This window comes from Bufo bufo, chromosome 1, assembly GCF_905171765.1.
Source record: "Bufo bufo chromosome 1, aBufBuf1.1, whole genome shotgun sequence".
Lineage (NCBI taxonomy): Eukaryota > Metazoa > Chordata > Amphibia > Anura > Bufonidae > Bufo > Bufo bufo.
Window position 1 is genome coordinate 201,771,589 of NC_053389.1, and position 26,329 is coordinate 201,797,917.

Sequence of the window (26,329 nt, forward strand, 5' to 3'; positions counted from 1 at the left end):
AAACCAAATAAGTTTTTCTCTTGACATACATCTAGCTCATTAGGTTTGTGGATATGTTCATTTTATATGCTGGGAGCATTTTGGGGGCTACACACCAGAAGCTGAGTGAATTAAGCCTTACAGTAGCTTCTAATAATATGAGACCGAAACCAATTTAGTCTCTGTTACTGTTGAAAGTCTATTTGCCACCTTGCCTTGTACTTTTTTTTTCTGTCCTTTCCTCCCTTTCTGGCATAAACTATGCAGTAATGTTCTTTGTAATCCTCGTGGGAATGTGAGCGCTTCCACTTCTACCACCCCAGATTCTGACCTACAGGGTATTCCCACAGATTCTGTTGGCCATGCCTTAGTTATGGAGGCCATATTATACAGAACTTTGCTTTTGAAGAACAAAAAGTTGTTTAATCAGCATTATGTGCTATAATTTATAGACGCTCAGTCACCCTGAGAGGCCACAAAATGGGGAAATCTGTTTTCCAAGACACTCTCCCAAGCTAGTTTCATGTGGGTGGCTCCGAGGTTAGCACGGCTGTCTTGCAGCCCCAGACCGTAGGCTTCATTCCAAGATCGGGCAACATCTGGGTGGAATTAGCATGTTCTCCCTGTGTGGGTTTTCTTCAAGAGTTCTAGTTTTTCTCACATTGTAAAAGAATATGTGACATAAAGAATATGATATTTGTGCAGCTTTTGGTGATTATTTTACTTAAAGGGAAGGTTTAGCCCCATGGTTTTACAGTGAGCTTACAATGTTATAAGATAACAAGAGGAGTAATACCTTCCCAGCCAATGCTTCCTGGGTCCCCCATCTCCCTCTGTTTACGGGATTCCAGCAATGGCCTCATTACTGGAGGCAGATGAACAGAAGCTGGTGGCAAACTGGGGTAGTATCTCTGTTTCTCCAACTTCACTTATTGGCTAGCGTAGCGTTTCATCTACAGAGGGCATTTGTTGAACCTATAGCAAAAAGAGGCAGAAAAAGACCCTCAGTGGCTGAAACGTGGCCCTTACACTTTTGTAGATACATGAACACTGATATTTTTATTGGAATCTCTTATGCCTTGGACTACTTTGAATTTGCAAGTATTGATGACTTAGTAGAAAACTGTTCCAAAGAAAGAACGGATTGAATCAAGTCATAGATGGGACACTTGTATAAACTTTGATTCCCACAAAGCTACAAGAAGTACGTCCCTGTGCAGACGTTGGAGGCAGATATAGGGAAAAATGCTGCAATGTCAGAATGCTTTCAAAGATGAAAGTGTTAATAGATTATATTCATCAATTAGCAAAAGAAAAATCTAAATGAAATCAATATTTGGCGTGGCCAACTGCAGCAATTCTTCTAGGTACACCTTCACACGGGTTTTGAAGGAGGTTGTTCCAAACATCTTGGATTTAGGATTGCTCAAGTCCTTCAGTCTCTTTCTGTAATCCCAGAAATACTTGTGATGTTGTGATGAAGATGATGATGATATAAGGACTTCAGGACTCTTTGTTCATCTTTACGCTAAAGACAGTTCTTATAGGGGTTTTTCCGAGGCTTAAATACTGATGACCTATCCAGTACCTGGGATCACAGCGATCAGCTGTTTGAGAAAGCATTGGCGGTCACAGTAGCGCCGCGACCGTCTTTCATCTTTCCCCAGGGCAAGTGACAACATGTTTATCTGTCATATGGGCTAGGAGCAGCTCAACCCCATAGAAGTGAACCAAGCACAGCCGCTATACAATGTATGGTGCTAAGCTTGATCAGGAGGGAGATGGTCGCGGTACTCACAGAAGTGCCGGTGCAGTCTCAAACAGCTGATTGGTGGGGGTTCCAGGTTTTGGACACCCACTGATCAGATACTGATGACCTGTCCAGAGGGTTGGTCACTAGTATTTAAAGGGCTTCTGCAATATGTTTAAACTGATGATCTATCCTCTGGATAGATCATCCGCATCTGAGAGGCGGGCATCCGACACCCGGGACCCCCGCAGATCAGCTGTTTGAGAGTGTAGCGGCGCTCCAGGAGCACCGCGGCCTTCTCCCTGTTTACCGCTGGCCCAGTGACGTCACGATAGATCATCAGTTTAAACAAACGTTTCGGAAAACCCTTTTAATGACACTGGCTGTATGTTTGGGGTCCTAGTTCTGCTGCAGAATAAATTTAACCCATTCGCACTTCTATTTTCGATGTTCTTTACTGCACTTTTTCCACACCTGAGTAAACCTTTTGCACAGTGCTTCAGGTTGTGAACATTTAGCTACTGTGGTACGACCACGTATTTCTGTGGACGAAGCATGCCGCCTTAACATTTGAAATATAAAATGTCATAATTTATTTTAGATTCTAATTTGACCTTTTTGTTTTAGAGAGAAGAAGGCAATGCTGTTAGATTTTCAGGAGGCCCCGTCCTCTCTAGAATCCGTCCCTGATGGTGGATGCCCTTACAACCTTAGTAATGACAAAGTAAGTTACATTCACCTTTCAGACTCCATTTCATGGACAACCTTGTGACCATTTTTTAAAGTTCTGCTCTTCCCAAGTCTCCCACTTCCCCTCAAGTCATGCTCATGGAAGTGCGGGAAGCCAGAAAATGGTGTGATGTTTGGCAGTGACTTCACAGTGGAGAAATGAGTTGGCTAGTCTGTGGAACTGACACTAAGGGAATTTACGAGAGAATTTCTTTCCCTGAAAGCAAAATGCCAGGGAGCTGTACCACAACCACAGGTTAGACCATTTAGGGACATTATTGAAACGACGCATATACCGATTCTGTACTGTCATGACTAATAATGTGCAGGATTGGGATGCTGCTATAACGAAAGTGACAGTACAGTAAAATGCTGAAGTTGGGATTATTAGTAGAAAATATTGTACTATAAGGTCTCATCTACACAACTGTGTCCGTTTTGCCGTCCGTGAATGGCGGACTATGGCGTGTCTATGCCGCATTTTGCTGCTGACCCATTGACTTCAAAGTGTCTGCGGTCCGCACTTGGACAAATATAGGACATGTTCTGTCGGAAAGCACACAGATGACCTTAGGCAGATTATTTCTGAAGACATCCACAGAATTTGGTGCTGACCTGCCACTGAGAAAAATAGTAAAAAATAAATAAAATCTGCAACACTAGATCACTTGTGGATTTTTTTCTTCCCTGTTTAAGTCAGTGGGGATAGCCCAGAGCAAGTCTGCACGGCATCCACAACAGAATTCTTATGCTGCGAGCTTTGTAAGGCTACTTTCACACCAGCGTTTTTACTGGATCCGGCAGGGTTCAGCAAAATCGCTTCCGTTACTGATAATACAACCATCTGCTTCAGTTATGAACGGATCCGGTGGTATTATCTTTAACATAGCCAAGACGGATCCGTCATGAACTCCATTGAAAGTCAATGGAGGACGGATCCGTTTTCTATTGTGGCAGAGAAAACGGATCCGTCCCCATTGACTTGCATTGGATATCATGACGGATCCGTCTTGCTTCGCATCCCAGGATGGAAAGTAAACTACAACATGTTGCGGTTTGCTCTCCGGTATGGGAACGCCACTAAACGGACTGGAATGCATTTTGGAGCATTCCGTTCTGTTCAGTTCAGTTTTGTCCCCATTGACAATGAATGGGGACAAAACTGAAGCGTTTATTTCCGATATTGATCCCCTATGATGGATCTCAATACGGGAAAACTAAAACGCTAGTGTTCTGTATTCCGCTAGGGGATTTTACCACTTGGAAAGTTTCGCAGCAGTTCTGACCCATGTGATCTTTATAGAAGTGGCTCCCTATGAGACAAAGTCAGACTCATAGAGAGCCACTTCCTAAAGGTGGCGCCATTGCGACGGTTCTCTTCCTCTTTGCCTATTATTTTCCCGTGGATCATTGCACTGTCTCCCTAATGAGAGCCGGTATCCCCCACCCGTCCACAAGCAATGTAGTAGGGGGAAATCTATGGCAAAATCTCCATGTAACACATTCCGATTTTGCCCCCGACTTGGTGGCGGAGTTTGTGACTGTTTATTTATTGATTTTTTATTTATTTTTGTAGCATGTATAGACATTCCCCAACTTTTTTTTTCTTAATTTAGGTGAATTTTTCACTTTTTTTTTTTTTTTTACTTCTGCTCAGATTGCTGACCTTTTTAACTCTGCTCGGTCCCTGATCTTGTGAAATTCCACATTTTATTGCATTTCTGCTCTGGAAAGAAATGTTAGTTTCTTAGGTGTTGGATTATTGGATGTTGGATGTTGAGTTAAGGTCCATTCACACGTCCGCAATTTCGTTCCGCATTTTGCGGGAACGGAATTGCGGACCCATTCACTTTTATGGGGCAGCACGATGTGCTTCCCAGACACGGAATTGCGGACAAGAACAGGCATATTCTATTAGTGCCGGTAATGTGCGGTCCGCAAAATGCGGAACGCACATTGCTGCTGTCCATGTTTTGCGGATCCGCGGATCCGCAAAACACGTTGCGGACGTGTGAATGGACCCTTAATTGAGTTAAAGAGGCAGGCTTTCTGTTTCTTATTGGTGTGAACGGTATGAGTGTATGAGGGCTCATGCAGATGAACGTAAGTGCTCCATGCCCCTTTATCGATTGTAAATGGCCGGTCCGCAATATACGGGCACCGGCTGTGTGCACTCCGTGGTGTTGATGCGGACCCATTATGTTGAATGTGTCCGCAATCTGCCAGGTACGGCCAATGATTGATAATCTCCTATCTTTTGCGGAGCAGAAGCATGGATCGGAAGCGCTCCCGTGGGATTTCGGGTGCGTGCCTATCTTTTGTGGTATTTTGTGGATCGCACCAGGTGCCCGTGCATTACGGACCGCTATTTGTGGTCCGCAGCAGGGTCACGGGGCCCTGTCTGCATGAGCCCTTATATAACGTGCTTGAACTGAAGGTGTTCATTATAGCACCTGGCTGCACTGAACTGAGAGCTGTACTCTGCTTGCTGCGCGGCTCCAGTCTGCTCTTGCACTCTTTTTCCATAAGACGCTCTCCATGCGTGGGAGTGGTTCTGCTGTTAAATGTTGGGTATACTGTATAGTTGTTTCATGTACTATTTCTGCTGCTGTAAAATGATCTGGTTGTTCTCAGCTTTTTATGTCATCACTATTAAGACCTAGACTGCTAGGTCACCACAGATGAGCAAAGTGTGAATCATGTAATTATTTGCCAAGATCATAGTCAAAATGACATTTGCGTGCATAGACGATACCTGGAATTTACTTACAATCTCTCAGTATGTGGGCTTTACTGTATATATATATTAGTATATTATAGTCATAGGGACATAATGGTCTCTGAGTGCTGAGACCCCTGCTGATCTCTCACGTAGAGCGCTCTCTACTCATTGTATGCAAGCTTAGTCCCATGCAATTGAACTTGCATAAACCCCATAGAGACATATCAAGGGCTTTGATTGGTGGGGGTCTTATTGCGATGAGTATTTTCAATGTTTAAGTGAATGGGACGAAGCTGTACTGTTTCCAGCACCCTGTGGCTCATTCCATCCGCTGACCAGTGGGGTTGTCAGGATTTGACTACCCCCCCCCCCCCCCCCCATCAGTATTTAAAGGAAATGTGTCACCAAAAAAATGTAACTGCCAGTTTAAACCGGATAGTAACACACATACTTTTTTAGAATCCGTTTTATTTTTTGATTACAGGTGTGTTTATTCTATTTCCTGAGTGTGATCATGGGGGCGGCCATTTTTCCTGAGCTGTTTAATAAAAGGTGCTTTACAGCAGCCCCATTGGCCATAGACCTGTGCAGAAGTCATTGTACAAGGAACGAATAGATACGTTCTGACAATCGCCTATTGTGAATGGTGGATCCTGTCTTATCTATACACCGAGGTGATATCATTACAGGCAGGATTAGATTGACATATAAGCAGTTAACTGCAGTAAAGTGATCTGTACAGACCAAGAAGAGGCACCGATTATTAGCCTTAGGGCCAGGCTCCACACTCTGATCCAGTACTGTATCTGGCATATATGCCTGCGTTCAGCCGGACAAAAACTACTACACACAGCATTTTCCGTCCGACTGAAAGCCAGCATGTATGCCGGAAGGCGGCCAGATCCCATTTACAGTGAATGGGTATCTGGAGGTGCATGGTGGTATCCATGTTTTTTGTTGAACTATAGATCTTTACATGGAAAATTAAAAAAAAACATTTAAAAATAGGTTAAACATAAGAATGTGATTTAAACAATAGGTCATTTTCTGACTCTTTAAGTCCTGAAAAACCCCTTTCCATTTTCTGTGAAGGATTAGCCATTTCACTATGTACATGTAGTATTTGGTGACATCACTGGACTGCACTAGCTAATTAACTGCATTGTTTTTCTACTATACTGTTATACTATCTGTACTAATAAGAATCCTATTTACTATGCGGCTCCTCTAAAAGGCTTTAATAGAAGATTGTAAACCAGTGATCACAGGCACCAGCTCCCAAGATGACACGAATGGCCTGCCCAAAGAGGAGCCTGAGGAGAAGGCATTTCCACTTCAAGATGAACTGCAAGCTGAAGGTATGGAATGGCAAGATATTGCACTACACGGACCAGTTACTGGTCAGGGGTCTCATAGAAGTGACTGGAGCGGTTGTCGCGTATGCGCGCTATTGCTCCATTCCCATAGGAGAGTCTGGGACCCCCCCCCCCCCCCATCACTTGTGTCAGCGCTGGTGGTCACATAAGCACAGTAGCTCAGTCCCACTGCCCAAATCCTCGTTCACACTGGCAGCGGAGTGATTCCTACTATTGTGCAAGTCATCCATAAGAATTGGTGCACTGGAGGACGATTTTGGTCACCAGTACTGGACACATTAGGTGGACAGTCTGAGAGCAGGCAAGGAACACCAGGGGTGCCAGGTATGTAACAGCAGTATCTAGACATTAACTTTTTTATTTTATTTTATTATTATAATAGTTGAAAAATTGTAAAGGGTTGCGTGATTTCATTTTGAATGTAGTATCTAAAGGCGTTGTCTAGCCTTGGAGCCGACTACCCCTGAGGTCCTCTCCTGTTCCCTGAAACCCACTCACCTGTCTGCAGTCCCACCGCTCCTTTTCCTGATCAAAGTGGCTTGAACAGTACATCAGTCGCTGTGACTGCTGAGGCCTGTAATAGGCTGCAGTGGTCATGGGGCCAAGTCGCTTCCTGATCCTGTGTGTACCAGAGATGGAATGGGAATGTGGGTTTTTTATGTTCAGGGGGACAGGGGAGGGCCCAAATGGTTGTTAGCTTCAAGGCTGGGCCACCTCTTTAGTAGTGGGACATCCCCTTTAACATTCTGTAAGAGGGACCACACTCCATTGAATTTTAATTCCCTAACAGGGTGGTTGAAACCAGGCAACCACCTCCTGATCCATATCCCCCTTGTCACAGTATCTCAGTACAATGTATAGGCCTCAGTAGGCTGTACAGCATCACACAGTCCCCTGTGGTTCTGTACTACAGTAGTCCCCTTTGGCTTTGTATGAGGCCATATAATGGCATTCTACTCTAGAAGCAGTGCTCTATAGAAGCACACCTCTATAATAAAGCTTATAAACTGAGCTAATCTGATAGAAAAACTGTATGCCTCAGAAAGAAAGGCATTTCGAGGTACAGCAGGACCTTAGATAGAAGGGTGAGAGTCCTATTACTGCTGCGCTCAGAGGCTTTACGGAGCCATGAGGCTGTATGATGATATGGTGAGAATGAGCTGGACTAGCCAACTATCTTGTGTCACTATTTTTACCCACTGGTGATTCACATATTCAGTTCGTATGGGAACTACATTGATTTATACATTTTCAAAATCTTTTAATAATACATTTGTAATACTAATGGCTATTTTTTTGGGTGTCCTTTTGTAGATCCGCCTCAGCCAGAAATACCATCTGTTGTTGATGACATCATTAATTCTACTCCTGAACTGAAACTACATTTGGAAGCTTTTGAAGTGAGGTTAGACTATTTATCAGCCTATTCCATGATTGAGCTATTATGTTGATGGAGTTTTTACATAAGTGGATAGTGTTTAAGAGTTGAAGTGCTAATTTGCTATTCTTCACATCAAAACTGATCACAACGTCCTTTAACTGATATGTATTTTTTTGGTTGTGGATTCACTAAACCACTGACTGGGAGATGAGTCTAAGGGATCCCCAGAGCTTTTAACCTTAAAGGCTATGTGCACCTTTGGGGGCAATTTTTTATAGTGCATTGTACTCATTATGAGCTAAAATTTTTCAATTGGTCTTTATTAAAAATATGGAGTCCTTTTTTCTGTACAGAGCTGAGATGCTCTACCAGCGGGATCTGTATTTTCACTCTTCTCCGTCAGACAGCTTGCTGACGGGCTCCTTATCTCTACTTTCTGACCTTATAAACATGCATCAAAACTCAATCCTTATCTTACTAATAAGAATGTGGCTTAAATAAGCATTTATGATTTAGTTATGAGTAGTTTAGAGGTAAGGTTTATTAGATGACTGGCACAAAGTGAAAGTAGGATGCACACAGCTAGAAAAACAGTTAAGCCTTTGTGACAGAACGGCTAAATATTTTTAACCACCTCAGCCCCCAGTGCTTAAACACCCTGAAAGACCAGGCCACTTTTTACACTTCTGACCTACACTACTTTCACCGTTTATTGCTCGGTCATGCAACTTACCACCCAAATGAATTTTACCTCCTTTTCTTCTCACTAATAGAGCTTTAATTTGGTGGTATTTCATTGCTGCTGACATTTTTACTTTTTTTGTTATTAATCGAAATTTAACGATTTTTTTGCAAAAAAATGACATTTTTCACTTTCAGTTGTAAAATTTTGCAAAAAAAACGACATCCATATATAAATTTTGCTCTAAATTTATTGTTCTACATGTCTTTATTAAAATAAAAAATGTTTGGGTAAAAAAAAAAATGGTTTGGGTAAAAGTTATAGCGTTTACAAACTATGGTACAAAAATGTGAATTTCCGCTTTTTGAAGCAGCTCTGACTTTCTGAGCACCTGTCATGTTTCCTGAGGTTCTACAATGCCCAGACAGTACAAACACCCCACAAATGACCCCATTTCGGAAAGTACACACCCTAAGGTATTCGCTGATGGGCATAGTGAGTTCATAGAACTTTTTATTTTTTGTCACAAGTTAGCGGAAAATGATGATTTTTTTTTTTTTTCTTACAAAGTCTCAATCAAATTCTGTAAAAAAATGATCTGTGAAATCCAAAAGGTGCTCTTTGGAATATGGGCCCCTTTGCCCACCTAGGCTGCAAAAAAGTGTCACACATCTGGTATCTCTGTACTCAGGAGAAGGTGGGGAATGTGTTTTGGGGTGTAATTTTACATATACCCATGCTGGGTGAGAGAAATATCTTGGCAAAAGACAACTTTTCCCATTTTTTTATACAAAGTTGGCATTTGACCAAGATATTTATCTCACCCAGCATGGGTATATGTAAAAAGACACCCCAAAACACATTCCCCACCTTCTCCTGAGTACGGAGATACCAGATGTGTGACACTTTTTTGCAGCCTAGGTGGGCAAAGGGGCCCATATTCCAAAGAGCACCTTTCGGATTTCACAGGTCATTTTTTACAGAATTTGATTTCAAACTCCTTACCACACATTTGGGCCCCTAGAATGCCAGGGCAGTATAACTACCCCACAAGTGACCCCATTTTGGAAAGAAGAGACCCCAAGGTATTCGCTGATGGGCATAGTGAGTTCATGGAAGTTTTTATTTTTTGTCACAAGTTAGTGGAATATGAGACTTTGTATGAAAAAAAAAAAAAAAAAAAAAAATCATCATATTCCACTAACTTGTGACAAAAAATAAAAACTTCCATGAACTCACCATGCCCATCACGAAATACCTGGGGGTGTCTTCTTTCCAAAATGGGGTCACTTGTGGGGTAGTTATACTGCCCTGGCCTTTTCCAGGGGCCCTAATGTGTGGTAAGTAGGTAAATGACGAGTGAAATCCGAAAGGTGCTCTTTGGAATATGGGCCCCTTTGCCCACCTAGGCTGCAAAGAAGTGTCACACATCTGGTATCTCTGTATTCAGGAGAAGTTGAGGAATGTGTTTTGGGGTGTCTTTTTACATATACCCATGCTGGGTGAGATAAATATCTTGGTCAAATGCCAACTTTGTATAAAAAAAATGGGAAAAGTTGTCTTTTGCCAAGATATTTCTCTCACCCAGCATGGGTATATGTAAAATGACACCCCAAAACACATTCCCCAAATTCTACTGAATACAGAGATACCAGATGTGTGACACTTTTTTGCAGCCTAGGTGGGCAAAGGGGCCCATATTCCAAAGAACACCTTTCGGATTTCACTCGTCATTTTTTACAGAATTTGATTTCAAACTCCTTACCACACATTTGGGCCCCTAGAATGCCAGGGCAGTATAACTACCCCACAAGTGACCCCATTTTGGAAAGAAGAGACCCCAAGGTATTCGCTGATGGGCATAGTGAGTTCATGGAAGTTTTTATTTTTTGTCACAAGTTAGTGGAATATGAGACTTTGTATGAAAAAAAAAAAAGAAAAAAAAATCATCATTTTCCACTAACTTGTGACAAAAAATAAAAACTTCCATGAACTCACCATGCCCATCACGAAATACCTGGGGGTGTCTTCTTTCCAAAATGGGGTCACTTGTGGGGTAGTTATACTGCCCTGGGATTTTCCAGGGGCCCTAATGTGTGGTAAGTAGGTAAATGACCAGTGAAATCCGAAAGGTGCTCTTTGGAATGTGGGCCCCTTTGCCCACCTAGGCTGCAAAAAAGTGTCACACATGTGGTATCGCCGTATTCAGGAGACGTTGGGGAATGTGTTTTGGGGTGTCTTTTTACATATACCCATGCTGGGTGAGAGAAATATCTTGGCAAAAGACAACTTTTCCCATTTTTTTATACAAAGTTGGCATTTGACCAAGATATTTATCTCACCCAGCATGGGTATATGTAAAATGACACCCCAAAACACATTCCCCAACTTCTCCTGAGTACGGCGATACCAGATGTGTGACACTTTTTTGCAGCCTAGATGCGCAAAGGGGCCCAAATTCCTTTTAGGAGGGCATTTTTAGACATTTGGATACCAGACTTCTTCTCACGCTTTGGGGCCCCTAGAGTGCCAGGGCAGTATAAATACCCCACATGTGACCCCATTTTGGAAAGAAGACACCCCAAGGTATTCAATGAGGGGCATGGCGAGTTCATAGAAATTTTTTTTTTTTGGCACAAGTTAGCGGAAATTGATATTTTTTATTTTTTTCTCACAAAGTCTCCCGTTCCGCTAACTTGGGACAAAAATTTCAATCTTTCATAGACTCAATATGCCCCTCACGGAATACCTTGGGGTGTCTTCTTTCCGAAATGGGGTCACATGTGGGGTATTTATACTGCCCTGGCATTCTAGGGGCCCTAAAGCGTGAGAAGAAGTCTGGAATATAAATGTCTAAAAAATTTTACGCATTTGGATTCGGTGAGGGGTATGGTGAGTTCATGTGAGATTTTATTTTTTGACACAAGTTAGTGGAATATGAGACTTTGTAAGAAAAAAAAATAATAATTCCGCTAACTTGGGCCAAAAAAATGTCTGAATGGAGCCTTACAGAGGGTGATCAATGACAGGGGGGGTGATCAATGACAGGGGGGTGATCAATGACAGGGGGGTGATCAGGGAGTCTTAATGGGGTGATAACCACAGTCATTGATCACGCCCGTGTAAGGCTTCATTCAGACGTCCGTATGCGTTTTGCGGATCCGATCCATCTATCAGTGCATCCGTAAAAATCATGCGGACATCTGAATGGAGCTTTACAGGGGTGTAATCAATGACAGGGGGGGTGATCAATGACAGGGGGGTGATCAGGGAGTCTATATCGGGTGATAACCACAGTCATTGATCATGCCCCTGTAAGGCTTCATTCAGACGTCCGGATGCGTTTTGCGGATCCGATCCATCTATCAGTGCATCCGTAAAAATCATGCGGACATCTGAATGGAGCTTTACAGGGGGTTGATCAATGACAGGGGTGTAATCAATGACAGGGGGGTGATCAGGGAGTCTATATGGGGTGATCAGGGGCTAATAAGGGGTTAATAAGTGACGGGGGGGGGGGGGGGTAGTGTAGTTTAGTGGTGCTTGGTGGGACTTTACTGAGCTACCTGTGTCCTCTGGTGGTCGATCCAAACAAAGGGGACCACCAGAGGACCAGGTAGCAGGTATATTAGACGCTGTTATCAAAACAGCGTCTAATATACCTGTTAGGGGTTAAAAAAAACACATCTCCAGCCTGCCAGCGAACGATCGCCGCTGGCAGGCTGGAGATCAACTCTCTTACCTTCCGTTCCTGTGAGCGCGCGCGCCTGTGTGCGCGCGTTCACAGGAAATCCCGGCTCACGCGAGATGACGCGTATATTCGTCGCTGAGCGCAGGGCTGCCACCTCCGGAACGCGAATCTGCGTACAGCGGTCCGGAGTTGGTTAATAACGACCAATTGAAAAAAAAGATTTTCAGCCTAAATTAGTAAAATGCAATCATAAAAAAATTGTCCGCAGCAGGGAGAGTGTGAAGTCCTATTCACCCTAATAGAGCTCTATTAGGGTGAATAGGACAAGGCATTAAAAGATCCCAGGTTCTAGCCCCTAAGGGGGGAAATAATTATTAAAGGAGGTAAAAAAATAAAATAAAAAATACCAAAATATTAAGTATAAATCACCCCTTTTCCCAATTTTACATATAAAATATATAAACAATAAATAAATAAACATCACTAAGTCCAAACTACTAAAATATAAAAAAAAATCTCCTATGCGGTGAACGCCGTAACAGAAAAAAAAACAAAAAAAAACTGCATGATTCACAATTTTTTTTTTGTCACCTTGTCCCCCCAAAAAATAGGATAGGACTGTTCGATTATGGGCCGGATGTTCCATAAAATGCGGAATGCACGCAGCTTTTTCTGGTATATTATATTTTTTGCGTGGTATCAAATGGTACCGAGTATCGCAATAATTTTTTTATGGTATCGAAACCAAATCAAAATTTGGGTATCGCAACAACCCTACTGCCATGTAAAACTCCATATTTCTGCTGCGGTGAAAATGCTGGGCTGGCCGTTACCTTCCCTGGTAAAATCACCAGTTTGTCAGTGGTGCCCACAGCAGGATCTGGCATGAACAGCTGATTTCCCCCAACTACCATTTTGAAAGGGGTGGTTTCTGAGGAAAAAAAACCTTTTAACTACCTAACTGTTTTGGCCGAGCTCAACTTGTGCTGTGTGAAAAGTACTTAACTGTTCTGCGGGAGCTGAGCTTGGGCTGAAAGTGGAGGGGGGAGGGCTGTTTTAGATGCTGATATCTCCTGAATGGTAGCAGCTAGAAGCATGAAACTGGTCTTATTTATTTATTATTTATTTTATGCACTTATATAGCACTACTATAGTCTGCAGCGCTTTACAGACATTAGCATCCAACTGTCCCCAATGGGGCTCACAATCTAAGAGCCCTATCAGTATGTCTTTGGAGTGTGGGAGGAAACCAGAGTACCCGGAGGAAACCCATACAAACTGCATACTCCATGGTGTTGTTTGAAAGCTGGCATTCCAACATTAGTCCAAGCAACAGAGGAGATATCACTATTAGAAATTGAGTCGGTAATGATGGGTATAAACATGGGTAAAACCTGCTTTTACTTTCATTTTCAGCTGTATTCACTGCATCCCGATTTCTAACAGTGATATCTTCCCATGTACTGAAGATATTGCTGTCATTCTGGTATTGGCTGAAAGCTTGGAATGTCAAAAAATACAAAGCCCATATTTCTAGCTGGTACCAAACTAGAGATATGAGCAAGTAAAGCAACTGCCCTCCCTCCCTGTCAGTCTGGAGAAGAATGAGGGAGTAGCTGCAGAGCTCACAGCCTGCAGGAGGAAAGGAAAAATAGTAAAAATATATAGAAATGTGGCATTTTTATCATTGTAGTAACCCACATAATAAAATTGTTATCCACACAGTGAACGCTGTGTGGTAAAAATAAAAATAATGTAAAAATTGCTGTTTTTTATCTTTCCCGTAAAATAAAATAATAAAAGTTATCTAATACAATATATATATATTAGGGCTGCACGATAAATCGAAAAAATAATCGAATCGCGATAATCGGCAAATGCGATATGGCGATTTGGCCGACCCGAAAATGCCGCGATTATATATGAAGGGGCCCCGCACACATAACTGGCTTTGCGTGTAAAGTATTTTACTAGTGTGTGAAACAATCTCTCTCCTTTTGATAACAGGTCCAGCCTCTGTACTCACTGTCACGATGAATGCACTGCAGCTAACGGCAGCGAGTGGCCCGGCCGGCGCGTGACTGACGTTACTTAGTAATGCTCCTGCTTCCTGAAGTGGGAGGAGCGTTACTAAGTGACGTCAGTCACGCGCCGGCCGGACACCTCGCTGCCGCTCGCTGCAGTGCATTCATAGTGACAGTGAGTAACAGAGGCGGCCATGTTATCAATAGGAGAGAGCTTGTTTTACACACTAGTAAAATACTTAACTCAAAGCCAGTTATGTGCACAGTTTAGGACACATGAGGGGACACATAGGGCCATGAGGGGAACCAGCATAAGATGCTATATATGTGTCTTATGCTGCCCCCCCCTCATGGCCCTATGTGTCATAGAACACATCCCCCATAACAGCGTCCTCCACAGATCCCCCATAACAGCGTCCTCCACAGATCCCCCACATAACAGAGTCCTCCACAGATCCCCCATAACAGTGCCATCCACAGGTCCCCATAAGTGTCCTCCACAGATCCCCCATAACACTGTCCTCCACAGATCCCCCACATAACAGCGTCCTCCACAGATACCCCATAACAGCGTCCTCCACAGATACCCCATAACAGCGTCCTCCACAGATACCCCATAACAGCGCCATCCACAGATCCCCCACATAACAGCGCCATCCACAGATCCCCCACATAACAGCGTCCTCCACAGATCCCACATAACAGCGTCCTCCACAGATCCCCCACATAACAGCGTCCTCCACAGATCCCCCACATAACAGCGTCCTCCACAGATCCCCCACATAACAGCGTCCTCCACAGATCCCCCCACATAACAGCGTCATCCACAGATCCCCCATAACTATGTCATACCCAGCCGCGTCAGCGGCTCATATGGGAAAATCCAAGCAAATGGACCTCTAGCACAATTCCCTTAAAATATTGCATCGCACATCGTTATCGCAATTTTTAGGGCCCTAATCGCAATCGCACAAAATTCCCATATCGTGCAGCCCTAATATATAAACGAATGATGAGGCAGCACTTCCAGTAAAGGGTGAACGGGTGTGGACCCCAAACTTTATTTACACACCCGTTCACCCTTTACTGGAAGTGCTGCCTCATCATTCGTTTGATATATATCGTGGAGGAAGAGCCGACCTCTGTGGGGACTTTGCACCCGGTACATCACATCTGACTGTGCTGCTGCATTATCTGGTTTTTTATATATATACCCCAAAATGGTTCATGAAACCTACAACTAATCCTGCAAAAAAATAAAATAGAGAAGAAAATATTAAAACGTTATGACTACTGGGAAAAATATTATTGGTCCTTAAGGCTAAAATTAATTGTCACTAATGGGTAAAAATGCAGTAGTGTCCCCTGAGTTGTGCGTCCACAAGATTTACTGCAGAGACACATAAAAAATCTACAATAAATAAAAAGAGTGACTTTTTTGGGAGGTTTTTCCCAATTTTAATGGGACTGTTAGGAGGTTAAAGGGATTTATCAGTGGACCACTTTTATGTCTAATTGATTTGTCATAAAAGTCTAACCACTGGGAAATTATAAAGCCTCATTAAATGTATCTGTAAAGTGACCATGAATGAGAACAGGGAATGGAGATCCTCAGTCCTGGGGTTTATGGGTGTACTGATGGCGGACACCTAATTACATGTAAAGGGAATCGGTTAGTTTTCTCTCAGCATTTTTGTATGACACTGGGTACATATTCATATCTTGCAGTCAAATCACCTGTTTCTCTGCAATTTTTGCAAGACTTTAGCAAAGAATGTCACTTGACAGCACCATGTGAATATATAGCTGTAGGCCACAATCACATATTTCCGACTGGCCAGTATTCTTCATCAGTATTTATGTCCAAACCAGGTGTGGGTATTGTATGTTCCATTCCTGGTTTGGGCTTACAGGTATCATTTATTTAGTACTTACCCATCCCTCGCTCCGCCAATGCAGCCATCCTTGCTGCACTCACACAGCCTGTAGGCTCTTCCACTCAGGCCCGGACAGAGCCTTTCTCTTCCAGTTCAGCATCATAATAGTTAATGCAGCTGAACAGAAAGAGAAGGGTGCACATCTGATCAGGACACGAGCAGAAGAACCCGCAGCCTGTGGGAGGTCCGGTAAGGGTTAAAGGGGTTGTCCGAGTGTTTAATACTGATGACCTATTTTCAGGATAGCTCATCAATATCAGATCAGTGGGGGTTCGACTCCCAGCTCCCCTGTTGTGATCATCTGTTCAAAGAGACTGCGGCAGTCCGCGAGCGCTGCAGCCTCTTCCTAGGCCACTGACATCTCGTGTATTGGTCACATGACCTAGACACAGCTCAGTTCCATCCACGCACATCCGCTATACAATGGATGGCGCTGTTTTTGGTGGCCACGGTACTCACCGGAGTTCCACAGTCTATTCAAAAAGGTAATGTTGGGGGTGCTGGCAGTCTGACCCCCACCGAATACCTACTGATGTCTTCTCCTGAGGACAGGTCATAGTATTAAACACTCAGAAAACCTCTTTAAAGGGCATCTGTCAGCAGACTTGTACCTGTGAAACTGGTTGACCTGTTACATGTGCACTTTGCAGCTGAAGGCATCTGTGTTGGTCCCATGTTCATATGTGCCCGTCTGCTGAGAAAAATGATACTATTTTACTATATGCAAATGAGCCTCTAGGAGCAACGGGGGTGTTGCAGTTACACCTAGAGGCTCAACTCTCATTGCAACTGCACTGTGACAGGGCCAGGCGTTAAGACGATTTCACTACCTGGCCCTGTCAATCAAAGTGCAGAGGACACAGCAGTTGCAGAGCGAGCACATTCTCTAGGTGCAATGGCAATGCCCCCGTTGCTCCTAGAGGCTCATTTGCATATATCAACATCATTTTTCTTAGCGATGCAGGCACATATGAACATGGGACCAATATAGATGCCTTCAGCTGCCAAGCGCACATGTAACAAGTCAGACAGTTTCATAGGTACAAATCTGCTGACAGATGCCCTTTAAAGACCTGACACCTGTCATACATGTATGGTGGATTTTGGGAAGAGGTTAATTCGGTTTTTGAAGCTAAAGCAAGACATGGATGGTAACAGGAGGGGAATTATATAGGAAAGATTCAACTTTTTTAAAAATACATTCCTTATTCCTTAGGACGTGCTCCATGACAGCACCACATGGAGGATGTCTCCCAGCCCACTATTGGGACAGGAACAACACCCACCAGTGTTTTTTCCTGTCCCAATAATGGACGGGGACAGAGAGGGGTCTCTGAACCCGGAGACTGGCAGGGGTTGGATCGGGGGGCATGTTCCTCTCCTTCCCTGCCGGTAAGGTGCCATGCTAAAACCCTCTAAGCTGGGGGTACCTTAGCTGTTTCCCCAGCCCCTCAGGTATCTGATGGCCAAGTGTCTGTAGAAAAGGTCGGAGTTCCAAGTAGGCCGTGGGCTGGGGAGATGGTTGCCGTAACCCTGGTGGGGTTCTGGGCAGCAGACTTCCTCCTCATCGATGGACGCCGGGACCGCATGGAAGACGCAGTATGCACGAGGCACAGGTCGTCTGACGTCATTTCTGGGGCCAAGGAAGGGCAGCCAGAAACAAGATGGCGGCGCCCATAGTGGCTTCAGCGATTATAACCCCGGCCGGTGAGGAGGATTGCGGTGTCCATCGGCGTCCAGCATGGCAGGGGACACTGGAGGCTTGGCTTTCCAGCCTCGCGTCCCATCCGGTTGACTCTCCTAGGATGAGTCCCAGAAGAAATAGGAGAGGCAACGTGGCAACAGGAGGGGCAAGTGCCAGTGGTATTTAAATCTCAGGGGAGCTAGCATCAGGGTCCTCACATTTTGAATACATCAGCTATCCGCAGAGAGCAATCCCCAGAGCCTCCTGCGCAGGGACATGTAAGTAAATATCTTATCCGGTCCCTTTCTTTATCCCTTTGGGTATCTACTCTAAAAGACTGTCTGTCATATCTTCCTAGGGGGAAAAAGAAACTACCCATAAGGTGGAACCTAAAAAGAAGCCTAAAAGATTTGCTACGTGCAACAAGAGGCTTCAAGATACTTACACTAAACAACTATGCAGTGATTGTATCAGTAAAATCGTAAAGGAGGAACAGCCGTTCCGTAGCTAGGGTCGCAAAAAAGATGTCAATTCCATTTGCGGATTCCTCGCAACTTAAAGAACCGATGGACCGGAAGGCTGACTGTCTTCTTAGGAAAACGTCCGCAGCTCTAGTTAGCACAAATATTGCCGCAACATCAGTTGCGAGATCTATGCTTTTATGGTTGTCTCAACTTGAAAACCATCTAAAAATGGGCACTCCTAGGGAAAATATACTAGAATCTATTCCCCTGTTAAAAATGGCCACGGCTTTTGTAGCTGACTCTTCTGCGGAATCAGTCAGGTTTGCTGCTAGGAATGGGGCTCTTTGAAACACGGCAAGAAGAGCCTTGTGGCTAAAAAATTGGTTGGGCGACCTGACGTCCAAAAATAAATTTATGTGCCATTCCTTTCTTGGGGGCCTACGTCTTTGGTCCAGTGCTGGACAATATCCTTGAAAAAGCCACAGACAAAAAGAAAGGCTTTCCAGAAGAAAAAGCTAGAAAGCAGCAGTTTTTTTGTAAAAGATTCCTACAAAAAAACAAAAAAACGGTTAAGGACAAAGGAAAATCTGGAAGATGGTCCTATCCAAAAGGGGAGAAGGGAAGTTTTTTTTTTACTTAACCCCAACTCCCAAAACAAGCAATGAGGCCAGACCTGTGGGGGGAAGATTGAAATTCTTTCTTCCAGCGTGGCGTCAGATAACTCAAAACCCGTGGGCGCAACAGATAATCCAAGAAGGCTACAAAATAGAATTTTTGGAAATCCCCCAACAAAAATATCTGATAACTTAGTATGGACAAAATGCAGTACAGCAAAACCTTGTAAGAGATATTTCAAATTTAAAACAATTAGGAGCAGTAGTTCAGGTCCCAAAACATCAGGAAGGTGATGGGTTTTATTCATGAACTGGACGGTTCATTCAGGACCATAATAAATTTGAAAGTCCTGAGCAAATCAATAAAATACTGACGCTTCAAGATGGAATCGATTAGATCTACTATACCCCTAATTCCTCCAGGAGCGGTAATGTGCACCCTGGACCTGAAAGATGCATATTATCATGTGCCGCTCCACCTAGACTACCAAAAATATTTAAGATTTGCAATAAGGGAGAATGGGGGAGTAAGTCATTATCAGTTCCAATGCCTTCCGTTTGGATATCCTCAGCCCCACAGGTATTTACAAAGTTGATAATAGATATTGTTGCCTTCTTAAGGAGGAAAGAGATAAAAATTGTGCCATATCTGGACGACTTTCTTCTGATTACAGATTCAATTCGGACTCTGGTCGACCAGACCCGGAGTGCTATTTACCTCCTACAGAGTTTAGGTTGGATCCTGAGTCTAGAAAAATCAGACCTAGTTCCAGACAACAGGAAGATCTTTTTAGAAACCGTACTAGATTCCAGGTTGCAGATATCCTTCCTTTCAGGAAACAGACGGATAAGCCTATTAGAAAATGTCAAGGCCCATTAAAAATAAATCTGTATGTACAATAAGGGAAGCGATGAGCATCCTGAGTTTGATGACAGCCTGTATCATGACGGTCCCATGGAGTCGTTTCCACTCAAGAACATTACAAAAGATTATTCTCTCGGTCTGGGATGGAAACCAACAATCACTGAATCAAAAAATTCACTTAAAAAACAAAGCTCAAGAATCTCTGAAATGGTGGGACAATGCGGATAATCTCTCAAGAGGGACTTCCTGGAACCTAAGTCCCTATATCGTGGCAATGACAGATGCTAGTCAGCAGGGATGGGGCCAAAATAGGACAACATTACTTCCAAGGGGTTGAATTCTTCAAGCTCTTTCGCACCAGATCTTTTCCTGGGCGGAAAATAATGTCTTATCAATCTCGGCAGTCTATCTTCAAGGATCACAAAATCAGTCGGCAGATTTTCTGAGCAGACACTACCTGGACCCGAGCGAATGTCTCTGAACAAACAAGTGTTCAAGGAGTTAACGAAGGTATGGGGATATCCCGAAATAGACCTTTTCGCTACAAAAGGGAATGCGTAGGTAGATTCCTTCTTCTCCCTAAATCCGAGAGATCATCCAGATATGGGGTAGATGCCTTATCTCAAAAATGGGATATGAAGCTGGCATACGCATTCCCTCCATTTCCCCTAATAGCGTCAGTCCTCAGGAAAATCAGGGCGGAGTCGACAAAAGTAATTTTAGTGGCCCCATTCTGGCCAAAACAATCATGGTTTCCAGTCCTAATCTCCATAGCTACAGAACATCTGATAACTCTGCCTCTAGACCAGACCTTCTCTCCGATCTGGAATCCGGAAATAAACAGACTAAGATTGACAGCAGGTTAAGATTACAGGGATTATCAGACAGGGTTATATCAACTCTTCAAAAGAGCCATAAACAGGTAACCTCAGCTATCTACAACAAAATATGGAAGATCTATTTACTCCTGGTTGGTATCAAAAAATGGAAATCCTTTTCTCCCGAAGTTGGCGGAAATATTGGATTTTTTACAGGAAGGGTTTGATAAGGGTCTTAAACCCAGCACCCTGAAGGTTCAGATAGCAGCCTTAAGCTGGTTCCTAGATTATTCCTTGTCAGAGAATAGATGTGTAAGCAGATTTAGAAAAGCAACAACAAGAATTGGACCAACTCCGAAATCAACTGTTCCTCCTTGGAATTTATCGACAGTTCTCAATTGCCTAATTAAAGAACCCTTTTGAACCAATACAGAATTGCTCTTTAAAAAAATCTCTCTCTGAAGACTGTTTTCCTAGTGGCAATAACATTGGCCCAATGGATAGGTGAGATACAAGCCTTAAGCACCTGGGAACCTTACCTTCAGATTCTAGATGACAGGGTCATTGTAAAGCTGGATCCTACCTTTTTACTGAAAGTAGTCTCTACGTTTATCTAAATCAGTGCAGATCCGAAAAATGACACGGAAAAGAGCTTCCACATGCTAGATGTCAGGCGGACTCTTCTGGAATATTTGGAGGTTACTAGCAGCTTTAGGAAGGATACAAATCTGTTCATACAGTTTGCTGGCCGAAATAAAGGCAGGAAAGCTTCCAAAACAATTTTGGCCAGATGGGTAAAAAGGGTAATTATAGAATCCTACAATCTGAAGGGACTGGCTTGTCCACAAAATATTAGAGCCCATTCTACCAGGGCGGCATCTTGGGCAGAACATGCGGAAGCTTCAATCGATCAGATTTGCAAAGCAGCAACGTGGTCGAGTTCGCATACATTTTGTACACTATAGATTAGACATTGCAGGAAACCATGACCAGAGGTTCGGACGTAAGGTCCTCCAGGCCGTGGTCCCTCCCTAATGTGTGTACTAATCTGTTATTGCTCCATGTGGTGCTGTCATGGAGGACATCCTGGAAAGTAGGAATTAGACCCATCGGTAATTGTATTTCCAGGAGTCCGACATGACAGCACCTGAATATACCTCTTTTTATCTTCCTTTAGTTATGATTAATGTGATATGTTGAATAATTGATTCAAAAATAGTTTAAATTTAGCATCCATCATTGTGTGATAATTAAAAAAAAACACCGGTGGGTGTTTGTCGGGGGGCGGGAGCTTTTAACCTCTTTGTTCCTGTCCCAATAGTGGGCAGGGAGACCTCCTCCATGTGGTGCTGTCATGTCGGACTCCTGGAAATACAATTACCGGTAGGTCTAATTCCTATTTTTTCTTAGCGATGCGGGCACATATGAGCATGGGACCAACACAGATGCCTTCAGCTGGCAAGCGCACATGTAACAGGTCAGCCAGTGTCATAGGTACAAATCTGCTGACAGATGCCCTTAAAGACCTGACATCTGCCATACATGTATAGTGGATGTAGGGGAGAGGTTAATTCGTTTTTTGAAGCCGAAGCAAGACATGGATGGTAAAAGGAGGGGAATTATATAGGAAAGATTCAACTTTTTTTAATACATTCCTTATTTTGGTAAAAAAAAACTGCTTCAAAGCGACATGAGTGAAACCGCACTGAAGGACACTTACAGGTCCAGCATGTTGTGGAGTCTGCACCTTATGAACACTCCCAGCGTATACAACAGGAGCACGCTCCGACACATCCAGCTGACTGGTGAAGAGCTCTTTCATGTAATTGCCTGTGGACCTGTGTGATTATCTCAGGAACAGGACAGATTTTTATATGTGAGGAATTGCTATTGGAAAAAGATGTGTATTAGAAAATTGTATGGCTGGTGTCTCCAAGTGTTCACCTGAAGAACCTGAATAATACTCATTTTCACAATCCATTTTAGTATTTAATGTCCTAATTCCTTTGTTTTTTGTGTCCTCCCTCAAGTACCCCAAAAGCAAATTCAGATCCAGGAGAGGAAGCACATGAGCGGAACAATGATTCCCTTTTTGCTGAGATGTATGGAACCAGTCCAGAATTTATTTCAGATGTGGACGAGGGTGCTGACTTACAAGGTATCGTGTCCTGCACTCTGCAGAAGCCAAGATATATGCAAACCTGATATCTTGGGCTCCATTCAGACATCCGTAGTGCATTGCATTACACCCGGCCTACACCCCCATAGAAATGCCTATTCTTGTCCACAATTGCGGACAAGAATAGGACATGCTCTATTTTCTTGCGGAGCTGTGGACTGGAAGATCGGGGCTGCGCTCCGGAAATGCGGATGCGGAGAGCACATAGTGTGCTCTCCGCATCTCTTCCGGCCCCATAGAGAATAAATGGGTCTGCACCCGTTCCGGATAATTGCGGAACGGATGTGGACCCATTCTACGGACGTCTGAATGGAGCCTTATTATATTGCATTGCTTCTACGTTTACTTTACTTACAAATGTGAGGTCCTTGGCGCCTGTTTTCATGAAATTGTGTAAGACCACTTGTTCAGACAAGGCCAACTCTTCAGACCCTCTGTACAGTGACTCCATCAGGAAGGAAAGAATGGTGGATATGAGATAATCAGTCAAGCTCCGTCAACGGACATTCTCCATACTTAGATGAACACCAGAGGATCCATTCAATAAAGGGAACCTGTCACCGGGATTTTGTGTATAGAGCTGAGGACATGGGTTGCTAGATGGCCGCTAGCACTTCCGCAATACCCAGTCCCCATAGCTCTGTGTGCTTTTATTGTGTAAAAAAAACTATTTGATACATATGCAAATTAACCTGAGATGAGTCCTGTACGTGAGATGAGTCAGGGACAGAACTCATCTCAGGTTAATTTGCATATGTATCAAATCGTTTTTTTTACACAATAAAAGCACACAGAGCTATGGGGACTGGGTATTGCGGATGTGCTAGTGGCCATCTAGCAGCCCATGTCCTCAGCTCTATACCCAAAATCCCGGTGACAGGTTCCCTTTAAGCTTTCCTTTTTATGTTTTTTGTAACCTGTTGAAGAGGCATTATTAGACCTGAAATGTGTTGTCTGATGAGACTGTGTTGTTCATGATTAGATCTTCTGGTGGTCCGGCCCTGTGGAGTGCTCTTTCCTTCAGCTCCCCTGTAGGGCTGGGCGATTAATCAAATTCATTTGATTAATACACCCTTTTAGTTTGTAACAATTTTATTTTTAATCCTGGCGTTGGACAGGGACTGTAGAGAACTTGTTCAGACTGCGCTGGTATATAATCACTCACTCATTCAGTCTGACATGACTCATTTCCAGCCGGAGGAGGGTGGCGGGAGCCCGTGCCTGTCCCCTGCAGGAGTTCCGCCTGTGACCGCCAATACGTATTTTTATGGGGTACATAAATGGGCATTATTCTAGGCCGCGCCCATTTTACGACGACCTAGAATAAGTGCTGCTTGGGTCTCGCATGCAGTGGACAGTAGGGCTCCTGCTCTAATAGCCCTGACTGGTCAAGTCCAGTCTCTCAATAACGGACTCCCTTTGCTTCCCGTCGGCACTCCACAAATAAGATTGCAGGATGCCGATTAGGGATGAGCGAATTTCATATTTTGAAGTTCGTGTGCGGGTTTGTGTTGTGGTATTTGCTGAATTGCATTTTGGATTCTGTTACCACGGACCATAACACAATTCCATGACGCAATGCATAACGGAATGCCTTTAGAGGCATTCCGTTATTCATTCCATCATAATAGAAGTCTCTGGCCTGAATAACGGATCCGTCTGGTTTCCGTTATGCTGGAGTCTTCTCCTGCATGACGTAAACCGGACGGATCCGTTATGCAGGCCATAGACTTCTATTATGACGGAATGCCTCTAAAGGCATTTCGTTATGCATTGCGTCATGGAATTTCCTTATGGTCCGTGGTAACCACAACACGAACCCGCACACTAACTTCAAAATATGAAATTCGCTCATCCCTAATGCCGATGTCTGTCTACCGCACGCTGGAACCTAATGCCTGCAGTGTATTCTAGCAGGCCACACCTCTCTGGCGCAGCCTGCTGGTGACTTTTAGTATAGCACTAGTACAGATAATTCTAGAAGCGTTAAAAAGATCGCCGTTAAATTCCCCTTGTGGGACTGTTAATAGCTAAAAAAATAAAAATTCTGAATTTTATCCCCTCCACATATTTGGTATTGCCGCGTCCGCACTATACAGTTGTCACGTAATTTTTCCTGTAGGGTAAATGCCTTAAAAAAAAATATTAAAAAATTCTGAATTGTTGCTTATTCGCCACCAAAAAACTGAATAAATGATCAATAAGTGTTATGCACCCCAAAATTATACTAATGAATGATACCAGTGGAGTACCCCTATAGTAATGTCCATGTCATTATATACACTGTACTGTACCCCCATAGTAATGTTCATGTATTATATACACTGTACTGTACCCCCATAGTAATGTTCATGTATTATATACTGTACACCGTAGTAATGTCCATGTATTATATACACTGTACTGTACCCCCATAGTAATGTCCATGTATTATATACACTGTACTGTACCCCCATAGTAATGTTCATGTATTCTTATATACTGTACACAGTAGTAATGTCCATGTATTATATACACTGTACTGTACCCCCATAGTAATGTTCATGTATTATATACTGTACACCGTAGTAATGTCCTTGTATTATATACACTGTACTGTACCCCCATAGTAATGTTCATGTATTCTTATATACTGTACACAGTAGTAATGTTCATGTATTATATACACTGTACTGTACCCCCATAGTAATGTTCATGTATTATATACTGTACACCGTAGTAATGTCCTTGTATTATATACACTGTACCCCATAGGTATGTTAATGTCATGTACATATAATGTCTCTATATACAGTGCACCCCCTCTATATACAGCATACTCCTCTATATACAATGCACCCATCTATATGCAGGACATCCCCCCCCCCCCCCCCAATTAAACAGGATAACCCTTCATATACAGTACACCCCCACTATATACAGTGCACCCATCTATATACAGCATACTGCTCTATATACAATGCACCCTTCTATATACAGGACACCCCCCCCCCCATGTACAGGATAACCCTTCATATACAGTACACCCCCGCTATATTCAGTGCACCCCCTATATACAGTATACTCCTCTATATTCAGTGCACCCCCTATATACAGTATACTCCTCTATATTCAGTGCACCCATCTATATACAGTATACTCCTCTATATACAGTATACTCCTCTATATACAATGCACCCATCTATATACAGTATACTCCTCTATATACAGGATATCCCTTCATATACAGGACACCCCCCTATATACAGGATAACCCTTCATATACAGTACACCCCCGCTATATTCAGTGCACCCATCTATATACAGCATACTGCTCTATATACAATGCACCCTTTTATATACAGGACACCCCCCCCATGTACAGGATAACCCTTCATATACAGTGCACCCCCTATATACAGTATACTCCTCTATATTCAGTGCACCCCCTATAT

General features: G+C 43.3%; 1 protein-coding gene across 1 annotated transcript in view; it reads left to right on the forward strand.

Annotated features, from left to right (window-relative positions):
• Nucleotides 1-26,329, forward strand: part of LOC121002787 (C-Jun-amino-terminal kinase-interacting protein 3-like) — a 153,148-nt gene that overhangs the window by 33,211 nt on the left and 93,608 nt on the right. The window contains exons 5-8 of the mRNA XM_040434332.1: nt 2,357-2,453; nt 6,415-6,538; nt 7,871-7,961; nt 22,747-22,874. Coding sequence (XP_040290266.1) covers nt 2,357-2,453; nt 6,415-6,538; nt 7,871-7,961; nt 22,747-22,874 — 440 coding nt within the window. The remainder of the gene's footprint in view (nt 1-2,356; nt 2,454-6,414; nt 6,539-7,870; nt 7,962-22,746; nt 22,875-26,329) is intronic.